The 22,694-nt window shown below is 35.8% G+C and overlaps 1 protein-coding gene across 1 annotated transcript in view; it reads right to left on the minus strand.

The window, feature by feature from the left end:
• The window catches only part of LOC134846761 (uncharacterized), an 85,871-nt gene extending 71,876 nt beyond the window's left edge, over positions 1-13,995 (minus strand). The window contains exons 1-2 of the mRNA XM_063864152.1: positions 13,911-13,995; positions 264-924 (exon numbers count right to left, since the gene is read on the minus strand). Of these exons, the coding sequence (XP_063720222.1) occupies positions 264-770 (507 nt within the window). The 5' untranslated portion in view covers positions 771-924; positions 13,911-13,995. The remainder of the gene's footprint in view (positions 1-263; positions 925-13,910) is intronic.
• Positions 13,996-22,694: the final 8,699 nt, after the last annotated feature.

Genomic DNA, 22,694 nt, shown 5'->3' on the forward strand with positions numbered 1-22,694 from the left:
AGCAAATTATCTCTTTTGAGTCACGACAGTTTTTTGATAAACAAGTGGCTTTTTTCTCTAACATTTTACGTGTAAAAATTAGCAGGTCGGGGAAAGAAAAGAGCAAAGCAGTTTTCTATCGTATTGGCTTGTTTCCATTTGCAATTTAGGTGGTGAAACGAGGGGGAAGTTTTTTGAGCATTCGAATGTCAAATCCGGCATGTTTAGGGGTTTATTTTCAGGATTTGAAGTTAAGGAGTTGTTGCCTTTGCTCTAGATCTCACCTTTTCTCGCGGAACCTCAAACGTCGGCCCATCGGGTAAGTTGCGAACTGGACACTCTTTGTCGTTTAAGAACGCGTTAGCTGGCAACAACAATTGTGTTGCATTCACCAAAATGGCGTCAGTTTCCTCTGATGATGCTACTCTGAATATTAGCAGTGCATTTTTGTCCTCGCAAATTAGCGGAAGGCAGTCTCCTGGCTCTCTGAAACTGCCAATAGCGTCCTTGAGCAGCTCGGCTTGCAGTAAAGGCCATTTTTGGTAATTATGCCAGCGCTTGAAAATAGTAGCTAACTGAGCCCTATTTTTCGCCGATATCAGGTTTGGCAAAGTTTTATTCGCCACTTGTAGCTCTTTCGAAAACAATAATATAAATGAAGTGTTTTCAAGGCCATCGTGAGTAGTTTTATCTGAGGGCTTGTTGAATGAATGAAAATTATGGGGGGAAGTTCTCGCGTCAATTTTTCGGGGGAACACAAAGTGGTTTAAAAGATAATCAGTGTTTTTCATCCTATTTGGAAGAGAAAAAATAATTGCAAGGTCTAAAAGTAATTTTAACAGGGAAAGCGATGAATTGAAAGTTTGCTGCCATAAGGGCTAAAAAGAATTGCCGCAATAATTTGCGACCTGAATATTTTTCTTGCCGACAACGTCAAAGAGCTTTCTGCGAATAATTCAAATAACTATTATGGAACGTCTTTAATGGTTACATAGCAGTATTTAGACAACCGCGTATTCAGACACGTCAGTATTCAGACACCTCATTTTTGCGCAGAGGTAAAATTTTGCGCCCGAAATTCGCAAACCAAATTACACCATATTAATTCTGCTAAAATTTTAAGCAAATTTTTTCTTCATAAGTTTTTACCTGAACTCTACCCTATTAGAGATAAACGCGTTTTAAATTTAAAGTTTAGCTCGTTTTGTCCGATTAATTTAAATCAGCACTGTAGTCGAATAGCTTCTGTCTATAGAAACAACCGGTTTTGATGGAACTTCATAAGACAACTGAGAAATTGACAATGCGAAATGATTGTTTTAACATGCGAAGTACATTTCTGAGAAATACAAAACGCAAAATGATGGTTTTAAATACATTTCTGAGAAATACAAAGAGGGGAATTTTAGCAGTTAAACACGCATCAACCAGTATTTCCCGTTTCTGGTGCAGACCAAGCTTTAAGCTTAAAAAAAGAAAAAAATGAGCCTTTTAGCAGACAAAAAAACGCAATAAAGGGATGCAAGATTGATTGACAGGGGTGCCGGACAACAAGCCGGTGGGACTTCAAGCCGACTCGTAAAATTAGGAACTTCAAGCCGAACATTTACTGAAAAAGTCATGAAATATTGTTAATTTGAAGGCTGGTTTGAAGAATTGCTCAGTTTAATGATCTTTCTTTGCCAGTTTTTGGCTTTTTTGTATAAATTATGTGTAGAATTGGTGATTCTACTGTAATACGTGCTATAGTAACCTGAGCGTAAGATTGAATCGTCAGTAAGCTAAGTATCAGAGTAAACAATTGGTTAAGTTGCAAAATCGACCAAAACAAACAGAGACTAAGCAGGATTTTAAAACGGTACCGATTTTGCAAACCCATCAAATGGAAACTACCGGGGCTAGCTTTATGAAACTCATAGGACGGATAATAGAGATAATTTGACTCGGTCATGCAAAAATCCAGACCCTTCGGACCCCCCGGCCCCAAGTGATAACGGTTCCCGGAAGTGCAAATCGCCCTGTCAGAACTCTGTAACTAGCGGTTTGAATCGGCTCAAATTCTAGCATGTTGTAGGCCTAGTTGAGGGAAGCTTAAGTTTGGAACCCCAGACCCCACTTCCGGTTTTATGCCCAAAGTAAACAAACCCACCCCTAACTTCCGGAAGTCGTTTCTCGGCCTCCAACGAATGCAGGGAGCTGAAACTTGGAGGGATGATAGGTAGTGGCAAGATACATCTTGTATTTTACTTTGAACCAAGTCCGGCGGTTGGATCGGAAGCTATTAGCACTTGAAAAAGCAACCCCTAGACCGAAAATAGGCAATTTACGCGAAATGATGAATGGTGGCATAATGATTTTATTGCGGCAATCGGCATAAAATACGAACCCCGAAAAAATACCCCTCGTGAGTGAAAACCCTCCGGCGACTCCTTCCGGTGTTAATAGTATTTTTCCGGAAGAAGTGATAATGGATCTTAGGAATGGGATAACTTGTGAAGTATTGATGGGATATGAATGAAACTTGGTAGTTAAAACCCCCATGGGATTCTGAACCCAAATATGGAAATGTGATCCCGGTTGACCCCTGGGTGACCTTAAGTTGACTTTTGGGCGTTTTGACCCCAAACTTGCATGGAAAACCACGAGATAAACACCGGAAAGTGGCGTATTCCCCAGCCAAACCCCTGTAACCCTTGGAGTAGTGGATTTAATTAAAATTGGACTTGGTAAACATTGTAATCAGGTTAGCTTGGTGAGTGATCTTTTAATAGCAATTCAAATAGACTAAAAAGAATTAAGTCTCCTAAATAATATGAACGAACGGGGAGTTTACTTGGCTCTCTGGAAGTGATTTTTTGGTTTAACTTGACCCCTAATAGACAAACTAAGTTCCCCCGGAATGGAGTACAGATGGAAATTTTAGATGCTTGGAATGAATTAGCTACCCATGAAAAGGGTCTACCCCTACCCTTAGGAGGTCGGAACGTTAACGGAATATTTAAAATAAAGACCTTGGGAGGATTACTGGGTAAACATAGCATGGTTTACAGGTTAGTTGAACTCGAGGGCTGAAGTCACTGAGGTCAGGAATTAGTTGATTGGATCGTATAACATTTGTTTGATTGGTCAAATTGTGACAGCTACCGCATACCGAGTAATTAATAAGCGTGAAAAAATTGATATAAGAAACCGAAGTTTGCACGTGGCAGAAGTGACAGGGGGAGGGATATAGCCTTAAAACATGTGCGGACGGGTGATTCCAGCCGATGTCAGGACTAATAGGGAATGGGGTGACACTACTAAAACTCAGGAAAGATAAGGAATTGGAGGGTACCGTAGAGCTTGTAAGAGTCAGAACAGTTGTTAACTACTATTGAGAGTAGTTGGTTCTCAGTCAGAGAAGAGAGCAATTGATTCTGAGAGAGAGTATAGTTGGTTCTCCGTCAGTTAGAGAGAACAATTTTTGGTAGTTAGTCAGGTAATTGGTTCTCGGAGTAAGAGAACAACTGAGCAGAATTAGTAGATAGTTGCTTCTCGTCAGAGATTCTCTAGGGAGAGAATAGTTCAGTGTTCGTGAAGTTAGCTGGAAGTTAATAGCAAAAAGGCAATTTATGCTGATAAATTGCAGACCTTTTCCTTTTGATTTGATTATTAGATTATAACCTGGCCACTCAGAGCCCTCTGTAATTAGACGTATAATCATCTGAATTAAACTATAATTAGAAACTCTTTCAAGTGTATCGAGTAGACAAGACAGCCGGAAGAGCAATACACAAAAGGGGCAAGCAACAGAGAGCAATACAGGATTTTTGCCACCAAATCAACCCTTTCGGGATTGTAGAAAGTAGTGAATCTCGGTCGCCCCGCTGAATTCACTACCAAAGGGACAGCTTGTGAAGGAATCCTCTAGTTCTACATAATGCCTAGATCTAAATTGACGTTTTGTTAAAACATTGTTATATTCGTTTTTTTTGTTTTTTTATAATTTTTTCATTGCAAAATCCGGCTCAAAAACATCCGGCAATATAATTTTAAATAGGGGCAAAGCTTAGATTTACGCACATTTGTGCAATAACTATCAAATTTAAAGCTTTTTGTCCGGATAATTTATGGGGACAGTGCTACAGTGCCAAAAAACAACAGTACTGATAATGAAAAATTGTTCAACAGAGCCTAAAATGAAAACTTTGTTCAACAGTGCCGAAAATTTGAACAAATTTCAACATACTAAATGCGGCAATCAACAATTAAACGGCGATCGCTTACAATCTTAAGAAAAACTTTAAGATTTTGAGCGATAAAATTTGCAGCTTACACGTTTTGGCGCCAAAATGATTGTTTAATTTGCAGTTGCAGACATATTGGCGCCAAAATTGGAGCGATTTTCTTTAATAATTAGCGTCAGTTATTTCCCGCTTTTTAGAAAATGCGTGTAAATTATTCTGAAATTTTCCCGCCTTTTTCGGTACTGTCGAAATTCGGCACTGTTGAAAGCCCCTAATTTATGGTTAATGCCAAATTGTTGGCAATATACTTTTCGGTCAACGAGCCTGAAAACTGTTCATTTCGACGTCGGATTTTAGTTTCTCACTGCTTTTTACAACCCATCAAATTGTTTACAAACACTTAGTTAACTGAAACTTTTTGACCGATAAAAATGTTCAAGTTTTGACCAATTCAAAAGCTGAAGGTCATCGATATTGCCAAAAAAACTGGGATTAACTACAAATCAGCTGTCTTTTTAAACAATATTATCGGACAACTTCTTAAATTTCGCGAACAAGTTAAAATTGCGAACAAGTTAAAATTGCGAACAAAACTTCAAATTGGATTCGAATTGCCAGAAAACAAACCAAAAAATAGCAATGATAAAATGTTCTCGAGCAATTCCATTGTGGGTGTTTAATAAACTTACAAACCACGCCAAGAAATTCACTGCCTAGGAGAGCACCATTGGATCGATGTACAGGTGTCTCACAGCGGATTATCATTCAGTAAATACTGGGTGAGAAAAAATTCTCAATATTTGAGTATGCGACTATTCAGATTTCAAGTGATATTGGATTTCTCAACAAAAAGAGAAAAGGTAACATTACTAGAAAAAAAACAATAAAATCTTTGATTTTACTTTACTCAGAGAAAATACTTTTCAAGAAGTCTTCGTTATCAAGGATCTACTAGTCTAAAAAATTATAATGGTAAATTTATTTTTTGAGAGGAAATTTTTCTTAAGTTTTCCAGAAAAATTGGATGATAATTTAGGTTAATGTTTGAAATTTTTTCAGCCTAACAACAATTGACTCATTTGAGTTTTTGTATACTCTTGTTCGTAGTTTTTTGCTGTACAGCGCATTTCTTAGAGAAACGTTCTTTTCCTCATCCTTAATGAGCCTATTCAAAAGAGGAATAGTATTTTCACATCTGAGAAGTTTAAACACTGATTTCACTGGTTCATACAATTGGAGTTAACTAGCAAAAAAAAACAATTTATTTTTTCGATCTTTGATTTTGGATTGATTGGTGATTACGCGCTCTTAAGACAATTCGAAAAACAAACCTTCTATTTTCATCTAAAGAATCTACTCTGGTCTTCTTTGCGGATGCGTCAGCCAAAACACTATACTGCAAAACAGATTTACAGAAAGTTTTGTGATTTTTACAAGGTGCTTGGTTCACAAGGTATTTGGTACTTTTTCGTAATCTGCGAAAACTTCAGCAAAATTTCGTAACTTTTCATACCAGGAAACTAATGATTCATCAGAAATCAGCAGTTTAGCTAAATGAGTTTCAAGATCTCGAAAAACATTTTTTTTTGCTCAATTGGCTGTTATTTAAACTCGAAGTTTGCGAATTCGATATATTTTTGGTCTGTTTCGCTGAAAATTAAGGTGTTCGATTTATCTGCATTAAGTTTTTGCTGGTTTTGTTTTAACCATTTTGCTGTTTTGTTCAGAGCAGCCTGGTGCTCCGATTGCACAGTTTGTATCTGTGTATATGTTCTAACTACAGCGTTGTCTGCTTAAAGCACAATCTTTGTGTTTTCGTGGTTTGAGTCAATATCAACAAAAGAAAACAGTGGTCCAAGAACAGATTTTTGAAGAACACCGAAGCGAGTTTTGATTAGTTTTGAGCTTATATTTTTGCTGCTACAAAATAAGACTCGAATCAAATCTTTATCACTGAATAATTGGTCCTCCTATCCATAGGACTCGCATTTGTTCAAACGAAGTAAGTGATCTACAGTCTCGATTGCTTTTTACAAGTCTCTGGTTGATGACCGTCCGGTTAGCTTGACTAAAATCATCAAGGGTACATGTTGACTTATCCTGCTAGTGAGATACTCCAGTCCCCGTAGCTAAAAAAAATAAAATTTTTCAGTTTTAAAAGTTTTTGATGAATGGATTACTCTTTTCTGCTCTCCGAATTCCATTTTCTATCTTTTCGTTCAGATGTTTGAGTCAATTGTCCCCTTGCTCTGTTTCATCGTTTCTGGACGGTCCTTTATCCCCGCTAGATTTTTCAATTAATGTTTTCGCGATGTAATGTCATTGCTTTCCCCGTTAGGCAAGATGCTCGTCCGACACGGGTCGGCCGTGGAGTCTCATAAAATACTTGGTATTGTCTCAAAAAGTTTTTAATGCTTTTCTAGTATTAGCGTGGTAAAACATTTTTCCTGTAGGGAATTTTGAGAACCAATTTATGGCTAGGAGTATATACACTTCATTCACCTTTTCGTTCTTTGTAGAGCCCGCAATATCTACTTTAATTTTTTCATTGGATTCATTTTATTCCTTTAGAGGTTTCTATCCTACTTTTGTAATCAGGGGTTTCAGGTTTTTACTGATTGTTAAACATGGATTCCATTCTTCTGCCTTGCTGGTGATATTTCGGTGCCTGTGTGGCCACCATGATCATTCGGATGGCAATGAATGTACTACTCAGTTGACCCGGGTGTGTTGCGTAGAATACGTCGATGAATCCGTCTCGTAGCATCGCGCGTATTGTCACGTTTTATAACCTCAGTGGTAGTCTCTCCAGTGTTGGTGATAATATTTGCCCATTGTTTTGCATCTGTCTTCTTCTTTGTCTCTAAGTTCTTGGAGTATCCTGTCTCTTTTTGTCAGCGCGTCTATTAGTTTTCGGCTGAAAATTCATGACAGCTTGATTTCTACTTTTTCTGTCAATGTCAACTTGTCTGATGTTTCTGACTTAGCATCTAAAAAGGTTAACAAGGCATCTCAGTCTCTAGTTTGTTTCCCTGCTGAGTTTTCGCCGACATCTTGATCGTATTTTGCAACCAAGTTGACCGATGGACAATTCATTTGAATCTGCAATGGTCTTCATGGGTACATATCATCTCTATCCCGTCTATTGATTTCCCTAAACTTCTCAATCGCCATTGCTTGAGTAAAATTGTTTTTATTAATCTTTATCATTTTTGGTTTATTGGAAATAAGCATTTCTGAATTCTGTTTATTTTTTTCTGAGTTGTGCAGTTAGAATTATCTGCACTGGATATATAGTGTGTGGACGATTTCGATCAGCTACTAACCACGTGCGCATTCTGGAATGTTTTACAACTTTTTGAACACTCTGGTTTTTTATCTTGAGCATGTTTGCCTAGTTTTCACGTATGTCGTTTCTTATACATTCAAGATGCGCTACAACAAACTCTTCAATTTCGATGGCTTAGGCGCTTTTTTTACAGAGTACGCGACAAATAATCAACGAAGCCCACTCTGGAACCACCTATATTTTCCAATTCGAACTCAAATGGAAATAACCTATCTATTCACCTTGTCAGTCGGGATTGATATATATTTTTTTGATTAATGTGATTACACTATTGACAATATCGGAAAAACTCAAACGACCATACTACGCTCAGTAGTTCTAGGTCGTTCGTCGAATATTTTTGTTCATAAATGTTAAAATAGCGGGACGTAAACGAAAATACGTTTCAGCCTGATTCCGATTTTTGATTTTTGTTCTAATGCACATCCGAGACTGTCAAGCGAAGCATCGCATAAGGTCCTTGTCTCTCTACTTTGGTCGAAGTGGTTTGTCGAGACGATTCTACTAACTTTTTCTTTTAACAATTCAAATGTTTTGCTGTGGATATATCTGTTCAAAGAAATTTTTCGCCGGATTTCAGCAGATGTCAATGGGGTGTGCTGTCTTTTGCAAGCTTGGCAGAAATTTCACAAAGTGTTCAATTGACTCCATGAATGATCGTAAGTGTTTGTGACTTTTACGAAATCCTAATTTAGTGATCGCGTCTTTTTTGCTAGTTGACGGTTTCGAACCTTCTATATTAAAGCTAAACCCTAGCCATTCAATGTTTTTTTTCATGAATTGGCATTAAGTAAGGTTAAGGGAGAAGAGTTCAGAATCCAAACTTTTTTAGGCATGATTCTAGTTTTCTACTGATGATACATGTTTTTCATTTGCCCGTTTTGTAACTATGAGGATATCGTCTAGAAAACAGTACTTACCCCGTAACCCCGAGAGGCTTTTGTTAGCTGGCACATCCGTCAAGCCAGAAAAAAAAACGTTTGGATTTGGTATGTTCCTGAGGCCTTTCGCCACAATGCTGGAGTTATTATGGTGCTTAACTGTCGGATCCAATGGTAGCTGGGAGTATGCATTTTTCAAGTCCAATTTCGAGAAATATGGTGGACTCATATTTGGGCGAGTTATCTTTTGTGCAATGCAGTGCATCGGTAGGTCAATTTTTGGCACTTGGTAGTTGATTTTATGGATCGCTTCATCTAGAATTGTGGAATCTAATGCAAGTTTAATGAACTGATCGCGCTTCACTGTAATGACAATAGGTGATACAAATTATTTATTGGGACATTTCTCGCATTTCCTGAATTGCTTGTTATCTCGTACGCATTTCAGCTCTTCCGGTTTTTGTCCTGTCGATTAACGGGGCTACCTCTTTCATTTTGGTGTGAGGCTGTAAAATTTTGTAGAAATTTGATTGTGCTGGAAAGTTTCTCGCGAATCCCACCCTGGTAAAAAGACCTACGAATTTTTTTTACCAGCTTCAGTTTCAAGTCGCACTCATCCAAAGATAATTTTATAATCTTACCAAAAGTTTTACTGCCATATAATTCCTGGGTCTTTTGTGATCCCAGTTTTTTCAGGTAGTTTCTTCCTAAGATCGATTTCAATGCGTTGTCTGCGACGTGGATGTAAGCATTCTCAACCTGCCGACCAGCAGATTGTAGGTTCGTTACATCGTCCCATAGGTTGAAATGACCGATGAGCAAAGGTCTTTACTGCTGGTGGACTTTCGTCCGGATCATATAAAAATTTGTTGCACTTTCTAACACTTTTTCGGCAATTCATGTAGAGTTTTTTGTGGCCACGCTCCCGTTGTTTGCGATAATTATGAATTCCAGTTCGTTCCCCAATTTTGATTGAACTTTTTTGTCCTTCGATTAATTCATCAGTGGTTGCTCCCAGATCCTTATTATCCACGTGCTGTATCCTGATATTCAATGTTACAGGATAGTTCTTCCGTATCCGACCCAGGGTATTTGTTTCCCTTTTGAAACTTTTTTGTTGTTGGGCGTTCCTTTTGATTGACACACCCGTGCAAATTGGTTTTTTCCTCCACAGTTGCTCCATTTTTTTCAAAACGCGGCACACGAAGCTTTGGGATTGCTTGACCCTTGTAATCCGCAGCTGCCACATGGATTCGCACCTCTGTCCGCTGGTTTTGCGGACTAGATCCGCTACTCAAATAATTCGAATTGTTCTGGTTACTATCTAGGTTTGAATAACTTCTCTTCTCTCTTGAAGCAATTTCCCTGATACAACTCCGTATCTTGTTACACAATGTATCTTGTATTTTTTTGCCAGTTTACTTCTTTTTTATGGAATAGATTGCTATTTCTAGACCATGCGCTGGCTCCTATGTCTCTTTTAGTATTTTTTCTGGATATGTCTGTTTGCTATGTTTAGCGTAATGATATCTCGCAGCCATCTGTCTCCTGTTGTTCCGAGAATGCACACATGGGCGAGATCTTTTAGTGTCGCGTGATGTTTTGCACGATTCATAACTTGCTTGCTTCCTGGATTGTAAAACGAATACTTCGGAGGCCATATTAAGATGGGATTTGGAAGTATCTTCCAAAATTCTCAATAGTGGCATCGTTGTCAACCGGTGTTCCGTTATTTCCACGTTGGCAAATTTTTTTTGCAATTTCCTTTTCCCTTCTTCTCCTAATGGCAAGAAAATGTTGGATTTTCAGTGTCTATCCACTATTTCCCAGGGGATGTTATTATGGCACACGCCTATGACCTTGATTGTTTGGCACTCGTTTTCTCACCTGTGCAGGAGTGCGAAGTTACCTATTTCTCGTTCGCGTGTCGATTGTTGAGTCGGGTTCGCGTGTTCCGGCTCCTCATTTGGTTTGTCTGGTAACACTATATCTTTCGGTTTTTTCTTTTTTATTGCACTAGCTCCTCCAACAAAGATCCACGTTCACTTTGCTGAAAATGGTCGAAGTAACACCTGAATTGATGATCTTGCTTGTCAAATAAAGTAACAATATCCAGTAATCAAAATTGAATTCAAAAAAGAGTTCTGTTCTTATACACATACAATCTATATAATGCAATCACAATCTACATTGAACGACAAAATACAATTTCGAAGTAAAAAAAACACTTCAAACGTGACCGTTTAAGTTGCGCCTTGGGATGAAATAACGTAAATTTTACGAATCTAGCAACTACCGACAAGGACATGTTATGACCATCCAGTTAGCATGACTAATAACACTAAAACTACATGTTGCCTTATCCAGCTAGTGAGGCACTCCAGGCTGATGACATTGTTAAAAACTATAGAAAGTCGACAAAAAGTAAAAGTTTACCGCGGTGATTTCAATTATCTGGACAAACTAACAAATTTCAAACTTCAAAGGCTTTTTTTTCTCGAAATGGATTAAGATTTTCGAAATGGATTAGGACAATTAGTTAAAATTACACAAAAAATGAGTCTTTTCTGGTTTATTTTAGTTAATCAAAAGTTACGCAGAAACTACCTGAGCTAAAAAATGAGAAATTAAAAATGGAGACTTATTACACAGCCCAACAAAATTATATGAGAGTAAAATCTCTATAAAAATGCGCAAAACGTTTCAATTTTGTTTTTACGCATTGCTTTCGATTTTATTAGGAAAGAATGACATTTTTTGGCTATCAATCAGTAATATAATCTATTATACAAAACTTTTGAGATTTTACTATCCTATAGTTTTGTTGGGCTATATAGTAAATTTTTTATTTTAAAATTCATACAATTATACCGGTAGTTTCAGCGTAATTTTTTATTAATAAAAAAAGCGAAATTACACCTTGGTGGGTTAAAACTTTGGTTGTGATTTCCAAAAAATTTGCACAAAAAATTCTGATGAAATTTTAAGCCACTTTTCCTCTATCCAACTTTTGTCTAGTCCTAACCCAATTTGAAAACAACGCGTTTGAGTTTTTAAATTTTGTTCGTTGCTTCCGGTTATAATTTGAATCACCACTGTATTTCTAAATTTAGTTTCAGCATGAAGGATAGAATTATATCTTGTAACAAACTTATTTGGCAATGTGTTAAATTTGTGAAACAATTCTGACTTTCAAGCTGAAACTAAACAAATATAGTTCTTTAAATTGTCAAGTTTGATTTTTGTCGGCGTTTTTTGTGTTTCTACTGATTCGATTCTGCAGACTGCTGCTGAATGAGAATTATTTTGAAAGAAGTTAATGGTAAAAAGTCTGACCTCTAAGAACGCAATCGATTTGATTTGCTTTTTTGACAGCTGGATGTAATTTTGAAAATTCTTTCGCAATTTCAACTCTTAATCACTTTTTCAAAATCACAATTAATTCAGAAAATAAAACGTCCGATAATTTTATTAGAAGCTATAATTTAGGTTCCACAGAGCAATCCAGAAACCAGCAAAATATGTTAGTAGTGGTGAGAAGATAATAATTTTGTATTTCTCAGAAAGAGATTAACTTTTGTTCAGGTTGGTATACAATATATAGTGCCTAGATGCGAAATTTGTGTTTCGGAGAAAGAGAACCCCAACGCACTCCTAATAATATACTATCCAGAATTATGAGAATAAGGGTAAATTTGGTACAAGTATGATAGTTAGGTTCCTGAAATTACGGTGGGTGCCTAAAGAAAAATTTTTAAGCCTCAAAATTTTCGAAGTCATGTCTTGCAATTGTTTACTTGTGTTTTTGAAATATTCTCAAAACTTCGGAAGCCATTTTTCATACTTAGGATAAACTGTACAATTCCCTTCAAATCGAGTTGAGGGGCTCGCTAAACTACCGTTTTTCAGAAATTGACTTCGAGGACAAAAGAAAATGATCTAATTAGTAAAAGAAAAAACGCAATCGATACCAAGCCTGGGTTGACAAAACATGCTTATGCAGATCCTACAAATTTCATATATGAAGCAAATGTTTATCATACTCTTTCATACAATTTCATTGAGTAGAATTAGGTGTACGAAAATAGCAAAGTAAGCTTTTTTCCCATACTATAAATTTTTATAAAAAGCAATTTTTCCATACTCTGGAAATAAAATTTGAGCTTTTTCATCAGTATAGCATGATAAGCATTTAAGCATTTGTTCCATACTATGGAATTGTATGATAAGCATTTTTCCGTTCTATGAAACTGTATGACAAGCATTTTTTCCATAAATGAAAATACAAAAACTTTTTGTTTTGAAATTATCCGTTTCATCCGAAAAACTAACCACGGACTTTTTGTCATCAGAAAACCCGGAGTGTAACTGTCAATTACCACGCAGATAAACTGTATTTAGTGACTGTAGCCATTTGAGTTAATTTTAACTTGTTCACATAGAATTATGAACCAAAAATGTAACTTTTTAACTATGGCTAGATAATTTCTAGTTTGAAAATTTTGGTGGTTGAGAGAAAAGGCCTGTTTTTTTTACAAATTTATTTTTATTTTATAATGAAACAAAAAAATAATAGAAAATTTTTTCTGATTTTTGAATTTTTTGGGTAAAAAACTTATCCTGTACTACGTTATAATACAAAAAGTCAAATTTTGCATGCAAAATTGTTTTTCTTCAACTATATATTTGAGCACAAAAGCAAGTTTGCAACCAAAAAAGGACTTAAAATTTTTAAACTCAAATTCGTGTTTTTGTTTACGAAAAAATGTATATCATACAACTTTCATTTATAGTGAAAACTTTATGATAAGCATTTTTCCGAACAAAATTAAAGTTATGTTTTTGATTCAAAATACCCTCTATCTGAGATAAAATTATTTAAATCTTTTTTAAGTTATCCGGACACGTTTTTTGGTGATTTTCGACAATTTTATTTTTTCGATGACAAAATGATTATCTTAAAATTTCCATATATGAAGATTGTATGATAAGCCTTTTTTACCGAAAAATTTAAGTCATTTTTTATGACCAGAAAGCTTCAAAACAGGCAAATAGACCAAAAATGTTCATTAAAAGTTTTCAAAGCACTTAAAATATAGTATGAAAAGCATTTTTTCCAGACTTCATAAATGAAACATCATGATTGGCGTTTTTCTTCTATGGACGTCAACCCGGGAGAGGTAGATTATACGGTTGATCCTATAATTGCTTTTTCGGGTTCTAGGAGGTAAAAAAGATAAGACGTTGCGACGACAAGACCTTAAGACGACAAAACATTAAGACCACAAATATAAAGTAGTTCTTGCAAAATGAGCAGTTCGAATTTAAGGGGTTTAATTTTTTCAGAAATGCAATGTGGAGAATTGCGTCTAGCGTCGTCTTAAAGTCCCATCAAAAACGGTTGTCGTCTTAACGGGACGTCGTTCTATTTGCCGGTCACCGCTTTTTCGTGGAATCAAACTATCAAACTTGTACCGTAAATTTTGGTGTATGGTGGCCAGTCAATGATCAGAATGGCAGAGTTGTTTGACGATAGACGAGCGAAGTTTACTCAATAAAATTTGTTTGCAAGATAATTAAATGCTTTATCTGAACCATTTCATGCTTATTACTGCCGCACATGCACGATTAAAAAGGTATGAAACTTTATTCATAAAACGAAAGGACTATACAAATAATTTTTACCGCATAGTTATCTGGTAAAACTTCAAATAGTTATATGTTTTGCTTCATAAAGCAAATAAAATATCTTTTTCGCTTCTCAAACTCTCAATGCGATTGATTTGTATAGCTTGTAAAATTATATATAATTTTTAATAAACTTATTGCTATTGAGGAAGTGTACGGTTTGATCCTTAAGAAAAAACGAAGAATGCTGTAGGTTTAATAAAAAGTTTTCTCCAGCTTCCTTCATAAGCTTGCTTGCTTCGATAAAATTTGTATACATAGTTTGCTGTGCGAAATGGAATATGATTTCTCAGAAGCAGTCTGAGGCGGAAACACTGAAATAAGCGTAATATTTTTGCGGTAGTTTTTTGTGCACACAAAGGAAACCTACTGCGAATTATTCAGCCGACGTATAAACTAGCCGAAAATGGGGAGGGTTCTCATGCTTGAAGGACCGAATGCTTGAAAAGTTTCAACCAATCAAAATCGCTAGGCGTTCCTATTGGCTAAATGCCTTTTTCACAAAATCGAAGTCAATTTTAACAGAAAATATTTTAAATCAGTGGAAAATAATCAAAAATATTACAAATTGCGGGTTACAACCGCAATACTTATCAGATAAATATCAAGTTTTATGAGTTCAAGTTCATGAGAATTTTTCAGTGTTAAAAACTCATCTGCTTATTATCTAATCGGTCAGTATTAACGCTAATGGCCTGGATTTATTTTCTTACTTTGAGGTTTTCACGATTTACTTTGAGCTTTTGAATACTCAATTCTGATTGGCTGAGAGTAAGCTAAAATAAATTTCAAGCATTCGGTCCTTCAAGCCTGAGGGAGGCCACCGCCGAAAATGTGCAGAGTATATAAGGTGGCGTCCCTCATGCTTGAAGGACCGAATGCTTGAAATTAATTTTAGCTTACTTTCAGCCAATCAGAGTTGACTATTCAAAACCTAAAAATAAATCGCGAAAATCTCAAAGTAAGAAAATAAATCCAGGCCATTAGTGTTAATATTGACCGATTAGATAATAAGCAGATGAGTTTCAAGACTGAAAATTTCTCATGATTTTGAACTCATTAATCTTGATGATTATCTGAATAGTAATGCGGTTGTAACCCGCAATTTGTAATGTTTTTGATTATTTTCCACTGATTTAATACATTTTCTGTTAATATTGACTTCGATATTGTGAGAAAGGCATTTAGCCAATAGAAACGCTTAGCGATTTTGATTGGTTGAAATTATTCAAGCATTCGGTCCTTTAAGCATGAGAACCCTCCCCGTATATAAGCAAGCCGAGAAAGTTACGTCATCAATAAAACTTGAAATACTTTCGCAACTGCTACATAATTGAGATCTTTGACTATTTCCTCCCTTTTGCACAAACGGTGGGGTATCCGTTACTATGTTCAAAATTTCATGTGCTTAACCGTTGAACTATTGGAGATTTGTTATTAGGTATCATAAGTGGAGAAATAGTTAACGAGATCCCATAATTGTTACATGAATAGTATTCAACATTAACGTATTTTTTGCTGATTTATACTTTGGTTGGTTTATAGACCACCACAAAAACCCTTTCGAACAGAAAGACGATGACGGAAAGGTTGCTCCAGCCACGGAACGTCGGAAAAGCAACGTTTACTTTTCAAGCGAGGAAACAAACAAAGTTTTTTAAACGTTTTTGGCGTTGCTTTCACATTAACTAGAAATTCAGGGATGAAACTTTGACATGTCATTGATGAAATTGATATTTAGCTTATCGCTGGATTAAAAAAACCGTAGATCGGGGTTCTTAGGGCGTCGATTGGCCAGTTAATCAGAAGGCGTCAGAGAAGTGTCATAAGGTCCAAACAGTCCCCGTAAAAAGCAGAAGCAGTTTAAAATTCAGGGCTTAGAGTATTTGTTGGAAAGCTAAGCATCTTAGCTAGGCCCTCAAATAGGCATTTCTGTGAATGACAACGAGCCGGGTCTGATCCAGACAGTGACGTTAGTAGGCAATTATGATAGACATTAAAGCGAGCGAACACAGCAGAAGCAAAGCGACCAGTCAGAAGACAACTTTTGGGCAAATAAGGAGTCACTATTTTTTACAGCACTTAAAATTATTGTGACGACCTATGAAGAAAACGTAACAAGACTGCTCGTATCAGGGCAATGCCCTGAATGTTTCGGCTGCCTTTTAAGGTTTATGGAGTAGTAGTAACATAAAAAAAATTACATATAAAAAAAGATAAAACGAAAATTTTTCTTTATAAAATTTGAAATTTTTTTATGAGATCATCCCCCACACGCCATATAGAGTACAAAAGAATAGATTTCACCCCTTGTAACAAAATCAATTATGGCGAAAAAGCTTCTTTCAACCAATTTGGAGCGATTTCTAAGACGGATTAACTCTCCGCTTATGCGTTAATAGCGCGAAATATATCGCGCGTTAATTGTCACAAATTGGCCGAAATGGCAATCTTTAAACCCCCGTAACTTTACGGAAAATGATCACAGGGGAAATATTTTTTCAAATTTGAGCTCAGGACAACAATGCTTTTCGAATGATACAAAAAAAATTCCGTCAAAAATGGCCAGTTAAAAAGTCGAAATTTGTCTGAAGAAAAAAAACCCACCCCGAGCACCAATATTCCGTTACTTTCGTATCGAAAGTCGGAACAATAATTATGCTTGGGCCAAATTTTTGTTCAGTCAATTTTCGTCTTTTACCTACGCGTTTTCACAAAGTTTGTTTATATCTTTTACAAGGTATTGTTTTTCTGAGCTCAAAATTAAAAAGATGTTTCACCCGTAATTTTTTTGTAAAATTACGGGGCTTTAAAAATTGCTCATTTGGCCAATTTGGGATAATTAACGCGCCAATTGCATTCTTATAACACGCATAAGTGGCGGATTTTTCCGATCCAATTTAAATTGAGGCCAGAAATTTAGCCTTATCAAAATAGTACGGGACACTAAATACGCTTTTTGATGAACAAAGAGAAAAAAAAAACGTTTTTGTTCCGACTTTCAATACGAAAGTAACGGAATATTTGTGCTCGGGTTTTTCAGACAATTTTTTGACGGATTATTTTTATATCACTCAGTAAATATTGCTGTCTGAGCTTAAATTTGAAAATATATTTCACCGGTTATCAATTTTGTAAAGTTATGGTGATTTGAAGTTTGACATTATGGCCAACTTGGGACAATTTATTGCGTGGTATATTTCGCGCTATTAACGTGTAAGCGGAGATTTAATGACTCTTAGAAATTATTCTAAATTGGTTGAAAGACGCTTATTTGCCATATTTGATTTGTTACAAGGAGCGAAATCTATCCTTCTGTTTTGTATATGGCGTGTGGGGGGATGATTTTTCTAAAAAAAACTCAGAATTGAGAAAAAAAGTCATTTTTAATTTATTACATTTAATTTTTAAGTTAATACTGCTCCATAAAACTTAAAAGGCAGTCGGAACCTTCAGGGCTTCGCCCTGATACGAGCAACGAGCAGTCTTGTCTTTTTTCGATAATTTTGTCAATTATTCAACCAAAAAATGTTTTTAGTGACTATACGAGTAGTCTTGTTTTCATTCGATTTGACGCCAAGCAAGGTGTGAAACGTAAACAAGTTACTCGTTTACCGCCTAATCCGTTACATTACCCGCCAAAATGCCTTTGTCTCATTTGTTTCGCTCGATTTCAACTTCACTCTCTAGATCAAACCCGTCTCTTTGTCTTTCACCGGCTTTTATTTTCATAAATCGTGAAAAAATTTTGTTCATTTCATCGCTTGAAAATTTAAAAAGGCAAATTCTATTACCTGTGACTGTATGTAAATAAAATGACAGGACATTAAAACAAAGACATTTGTAGACACAAATGAGAAAATTTGTAAGAAAAAAATGAGCGTATAGCCTGTGTCGAGGTGCTCACTTTTTGTCTCGATCAAAATCCGGTATGTTTTGACCGTGCTCGACCCATGCAAAATATGTTTCAACCGTGCTCGACCAAAAAAAAACGTGCTCGCCCAAGTAAAATACGTTTTGACTGTCTCGACTACAAAAAACTAAGACGGATTAAATATCGCTTACGCGTTAATAGCGCGAAATATATCGAGCATTTATTGTCCCAAATTGGCCAAAATGGCAATCTTTTAAACCCTCATAACTTTACGAAAAATGATCACAGGTGAAATATCTTTTCAGGTTTAATTTCATGACAAAAAAATCTTTTAAATGATATTAAAAAAATTTGTCAAAAATGGCTAGTTAAAAACTCGAAAATTGTCTGAAAGAAAAAGAACCCACCCCGAGCACAAATATTCCGTTACTTTCGTTACGAAAGTCGGAACAAAAATCATAACCATAATGGATCACTCGAGTAGAAATGCTTGAATTATGTGTCGACCGTATCGGTCCATAGTGGTCTGCTCTCAACTTTTTGAATCGAACGAAGTCCGTTGTCGAGCTTAGTCGACTCTAACCATTTTGGGTCGACATTGGTGAATTTTTCTGAACCTCATCGACCTTGCATCTAAGTTCTTTATAATTTTTACTAAAGGTTATAATTTGTTGCTATTTTTATAATTTGTTGCTATTTTATAAGTGGTTGCTATTTTCATAATTGGCTGCTATTTTTATAAGTGGTTGCTATTTTCATAATTGGTTGCTATTTTTATTATTGGTTGCTTTTTATGGGTCAAAACGGTAACTTGAAATAAAACTTGTCTGGAGGAAAAAAAAACTCGGCCTACATATTTACAGGTGCGGATTTAAGATTTTCTCGACATTACTAGGCCAAACTGGGTATTTTAAAAATTTTAAGCGGATTTTCTCGGAAGGGGTGGGCGAAATTCATCAAAATTGCTGCCTTGCAGTCTAATGCTTGAAAAAAGAAGGAGGAGCAATAAGCAGAATGTTCTAAGAGCAGAATGGTTCCAACAGCAGAAAAACAAAAAGTATTAATTTTTAATGATTTATACGGCCTAATTGAAAAAAAAACAATTACTTAATCGTCAATTATACCGAGAAAATGAATAAATTAAGCATAAAATCAATGATTTCATCGAGTTTTTTTATTGAATTTTATTCGAATAAATTACTCAAATTTTGCAAAAAATATTTTTTTTTGGTTAAATTGACAATTTGTTTACTGAATTTACTGAATAGCTTTTGCAGTTTTTCTGCACTTGGACCCATTCTGCTCTTAGACCATTCTGCTTATTGACTGAAGACCATCAGTCTTATATTTCTGGGAAAAATCAGCCCAATTTTGAAAAAAAAAACTAATTTTCATTTTTTATCATATTGTGGGTTTAACTGAAAAGACCCTTCACCAAGATTGTACAAACTTGTTTTAGGTGTCCTAACAATAATATTTGATTTGAAAACTAAGAACTGATAACCCAGGAATATTTTTAGAGGAATTAAATCAAATAAACTTTGATGCTAGATTCCGAAGGAGGATTATTGGATCATGTTTACTGTTTCCACCCCTATGGTATTTTACAACGAATTGGCCCCCGTATAAATTAAGAAATAGAACATATTACCAAATACAAGTTTTGTACCTTGAGACGAATTGGCCACCTTTTGTAATAAGAGGGGAGGGGGGGGGGGGGGGGTTAACAAGATCCCGGTTATTTTTAGATCAGGGAAAATGACTAAATTAATTTAGCAGGAAAGTCATTAAGGACAATTCTAACATCCTTTTAAACACCATCAGACCAAAACGTTAATTTAAGGATGTGGCTCGAAAGAGGCTTAACGAACTTCTCGAAAACTATATTCACTGCATGAATGAATATTATATATAATTATGCATAATGAAGCTGGAAAGGTCTTGAAGGTTGAATGTTTCTGAGAAATAATCACTGGTGGCGTCCCTCATGCTTGAAGGGGGTCTAGGACAACAAGCCGACGGGACTTCAAGCCGAAGGGACTTCAGGCCGAAAATTAAACTTTACAAGCACCTCAAATCATTATTTTTTCATCTGTAAAACGTTGCTTTTCAAAATCTTACGCTAGTTTAGTCCGTAATAAGCGTTATTTATGACATTGAATTACTTAGGATTGGCATCCGTTAATAATATCAGCCGGTTTTTGAAATGCATAAATTATACACTTGAAAAATGCCTTCAACCATGTTTTACTTTACAACTTTCCGAAACATCATTTGGAGGCATAAATTTTATGAAAACGCCAATAATTAGTGAAGAAAGATCATGAAAATGAGAAAATCTTCAGATAAATTTTCAAATTATTCTTATTTCATGACTTAATGAGAACATTTTCGGCTTGAAGTCCCTAATTTTACGATTCGGCTTGAAGTCCCGTCGTCTTGATGTCCGGCACCCCACAAATTGCTACAGCAGTTTCGTTCGAACCTAGGGCAAGTTGTGAAACATGGTGGCCAGTCAATGAGCAGAATGGTCTAAGAGCAGAATGGGTGTAAAAGCAGAAAAACACAAAAGTATCAACTTTTATAAGCTAATCGATAAATTATTTATCAGAAATGTCAATAATACCAAAGCAACGAACATTTTATGCATAATTTGCGTGTTTTAATCGAGATTTAAAAAAAAATAATTAATAAAAAAACTTACCGGAATTAGTCAATTCATGCATAATTTGTTCGTTTTCTTGGTATTTTTGACGATTCTAATAATTAATTTATCAATTCGCCCTTATAAACCAATATAAGTCAATATTTTTCTGTTTTTCAGCTCTTGGACCCATTCTGCTCTTGATCATTCTGCTTATTGCTCCGCCTCTCTTCATTTAGTTTGTTTAGCTCGTTAATAAGTTCACTGTCTAGACTAAGCGCACGTCTCTTTGTCATTCACCCATGCTTTCTTTTATAATCAAACATGCATTTTTCATTATTTAAACCATAACACTTGAGGAATTGTACGGTTTGAACAAGTGAAGAATGACGTAGGTTTGATAAAGTTCCTCTTCTGTTTCTTTCATAACGTAACTCGCTGCGATAAAAAAAAAGCATTAACACCAGTCTGCTATGCAAAGTGGGATTCTTTATTTCTCAGAAACAGTCTGAGGCAGGAAGACAGAAATATGCGTAATGTTTTGGTGGTAAATAATTGTGCAGGCAAAATAACCACTTCCAACGCAAAAAATATGACGGCAATGGTGCCACAGTGGCAATAGTTCCACGGGATATAGAAGTTTTACTTTTCAAGCGATAAAATGAGCGAAAAATTTTTCACGCTTTTGCCGTTGTCTCTACAACTACTAGAGATTCACGGTTGAAAAATTGACACATAATTGATAAAATTGTTTTTTAAAGTGTTTTTCAAGGCTTTATTTTGTCATTTAATCAGTAAGAGTCTGGGAGGCGTTTTTGGGTCCAAAAAATCCCCGTAAACAGCAAAAGCAGTTTGAATGTAAGATTTAAAAGTATTCGTTGTAAAGCTACACATCTCATTTAAGCCTTCATATTGGTTTTTCTTTTCATAAAACGTGAAGTTTTCATCGCTTGAAAACACCAACTTGCAACTTTTAAATCCCATGACTCTAGATAAAAATGCACGCGACAGGGCATTAAGACGAAAAGTCGTTTGGACGACAAATAACAAAATTTGTAACGAAAGAAATAAGAGTATAGACTCGGTCGAGGAGCTCATTATTTCGACCGACTCGACCAAAATTCGGTATGTTTTGACTGTTAAGACCAAATGTGGGTATGTTTCGACGCTGCTCAACCAAAAAAAAATGTGGTCGGCCGTGCTTGACCTAAGCAAGATATGTTTTCACCGTGCTCGACCGAAAAAGAAACGTGCTCTACCGTGCTCCACCCAAGCAACATACTTCGACTGTCCTGACTACAAAAAACTGCTCGACCGTGGTTGTGCTCAACAAAAAAGGTTGAGAGTTTGATGTTCGGGTTTGATTGCTCCAAATAATCCAAAAAAATTCTCAGTGAAAACGCATCTGGTTTAAATGTTGTTTCCAAATTTTAGAGGTGAAAACTTTAACTTTTTGCAATCAAGTATTTATACTTTTTCATATCAATCAATGAGCTTACATTTCGCAAACGGATACCCTTTCTAGCGTGTCTATAAAAATTTTTGCCAACTTTGTTCAGAGTTTTTTGATACAGTCGATTCGTGGAAATGGTTGCGGAAAATCTTAATAAACCAGAAAAACGATTTGAAGTGTTATGAGCTTAGGTCCGTGGTGGACTTTTCATTGAGTACTTTTAGACAGGAAACATCGTCTGTTTGTCACGGTGTCTATTTTCGGCCGGATAGGTTCGTCCAACTCCTTAGTCTAAGAGCAATCCTATTTATACTCTTGTTTTTCCTAATCTCAATAGATCTAGAGATATACTGGTTTATTGAGAAGTTAGAGGAGAGAGAAAGCAACTGATTTCAGTCCTTAATATGATCTTCTTAACCACTTTGATTTAACGTCTACAAATAAGAGGAAGATTTATTTATGGATCATGATTACTAGAAATGAATATTTTACAGCGAAATTAAATATGAATAAAGTAACTAGTTTCAAACTGATTCCACCCATCCGGGATCTAGATAAATGTTTTCTGAGTTTTTGAAAGAGTTGCTTGTAGTGTCTGCG

The sequence above is a fragment of the Symsagittifera roscoffensis genome, chromosome 5 (assembly GCF_963678635.1).
Source record: "Symsagittifera roscoffensis chromosome 5, txSymRosc1.1, whole genome shotgun sequence".
Classification (NCBI taxonomy): domain Eukaryota; kingdom Metazoa; phylum Xenacoelomorpha; order Acoela; family Convolutidae; genus Symsagittifera; species Symsagittifera roscoffensis.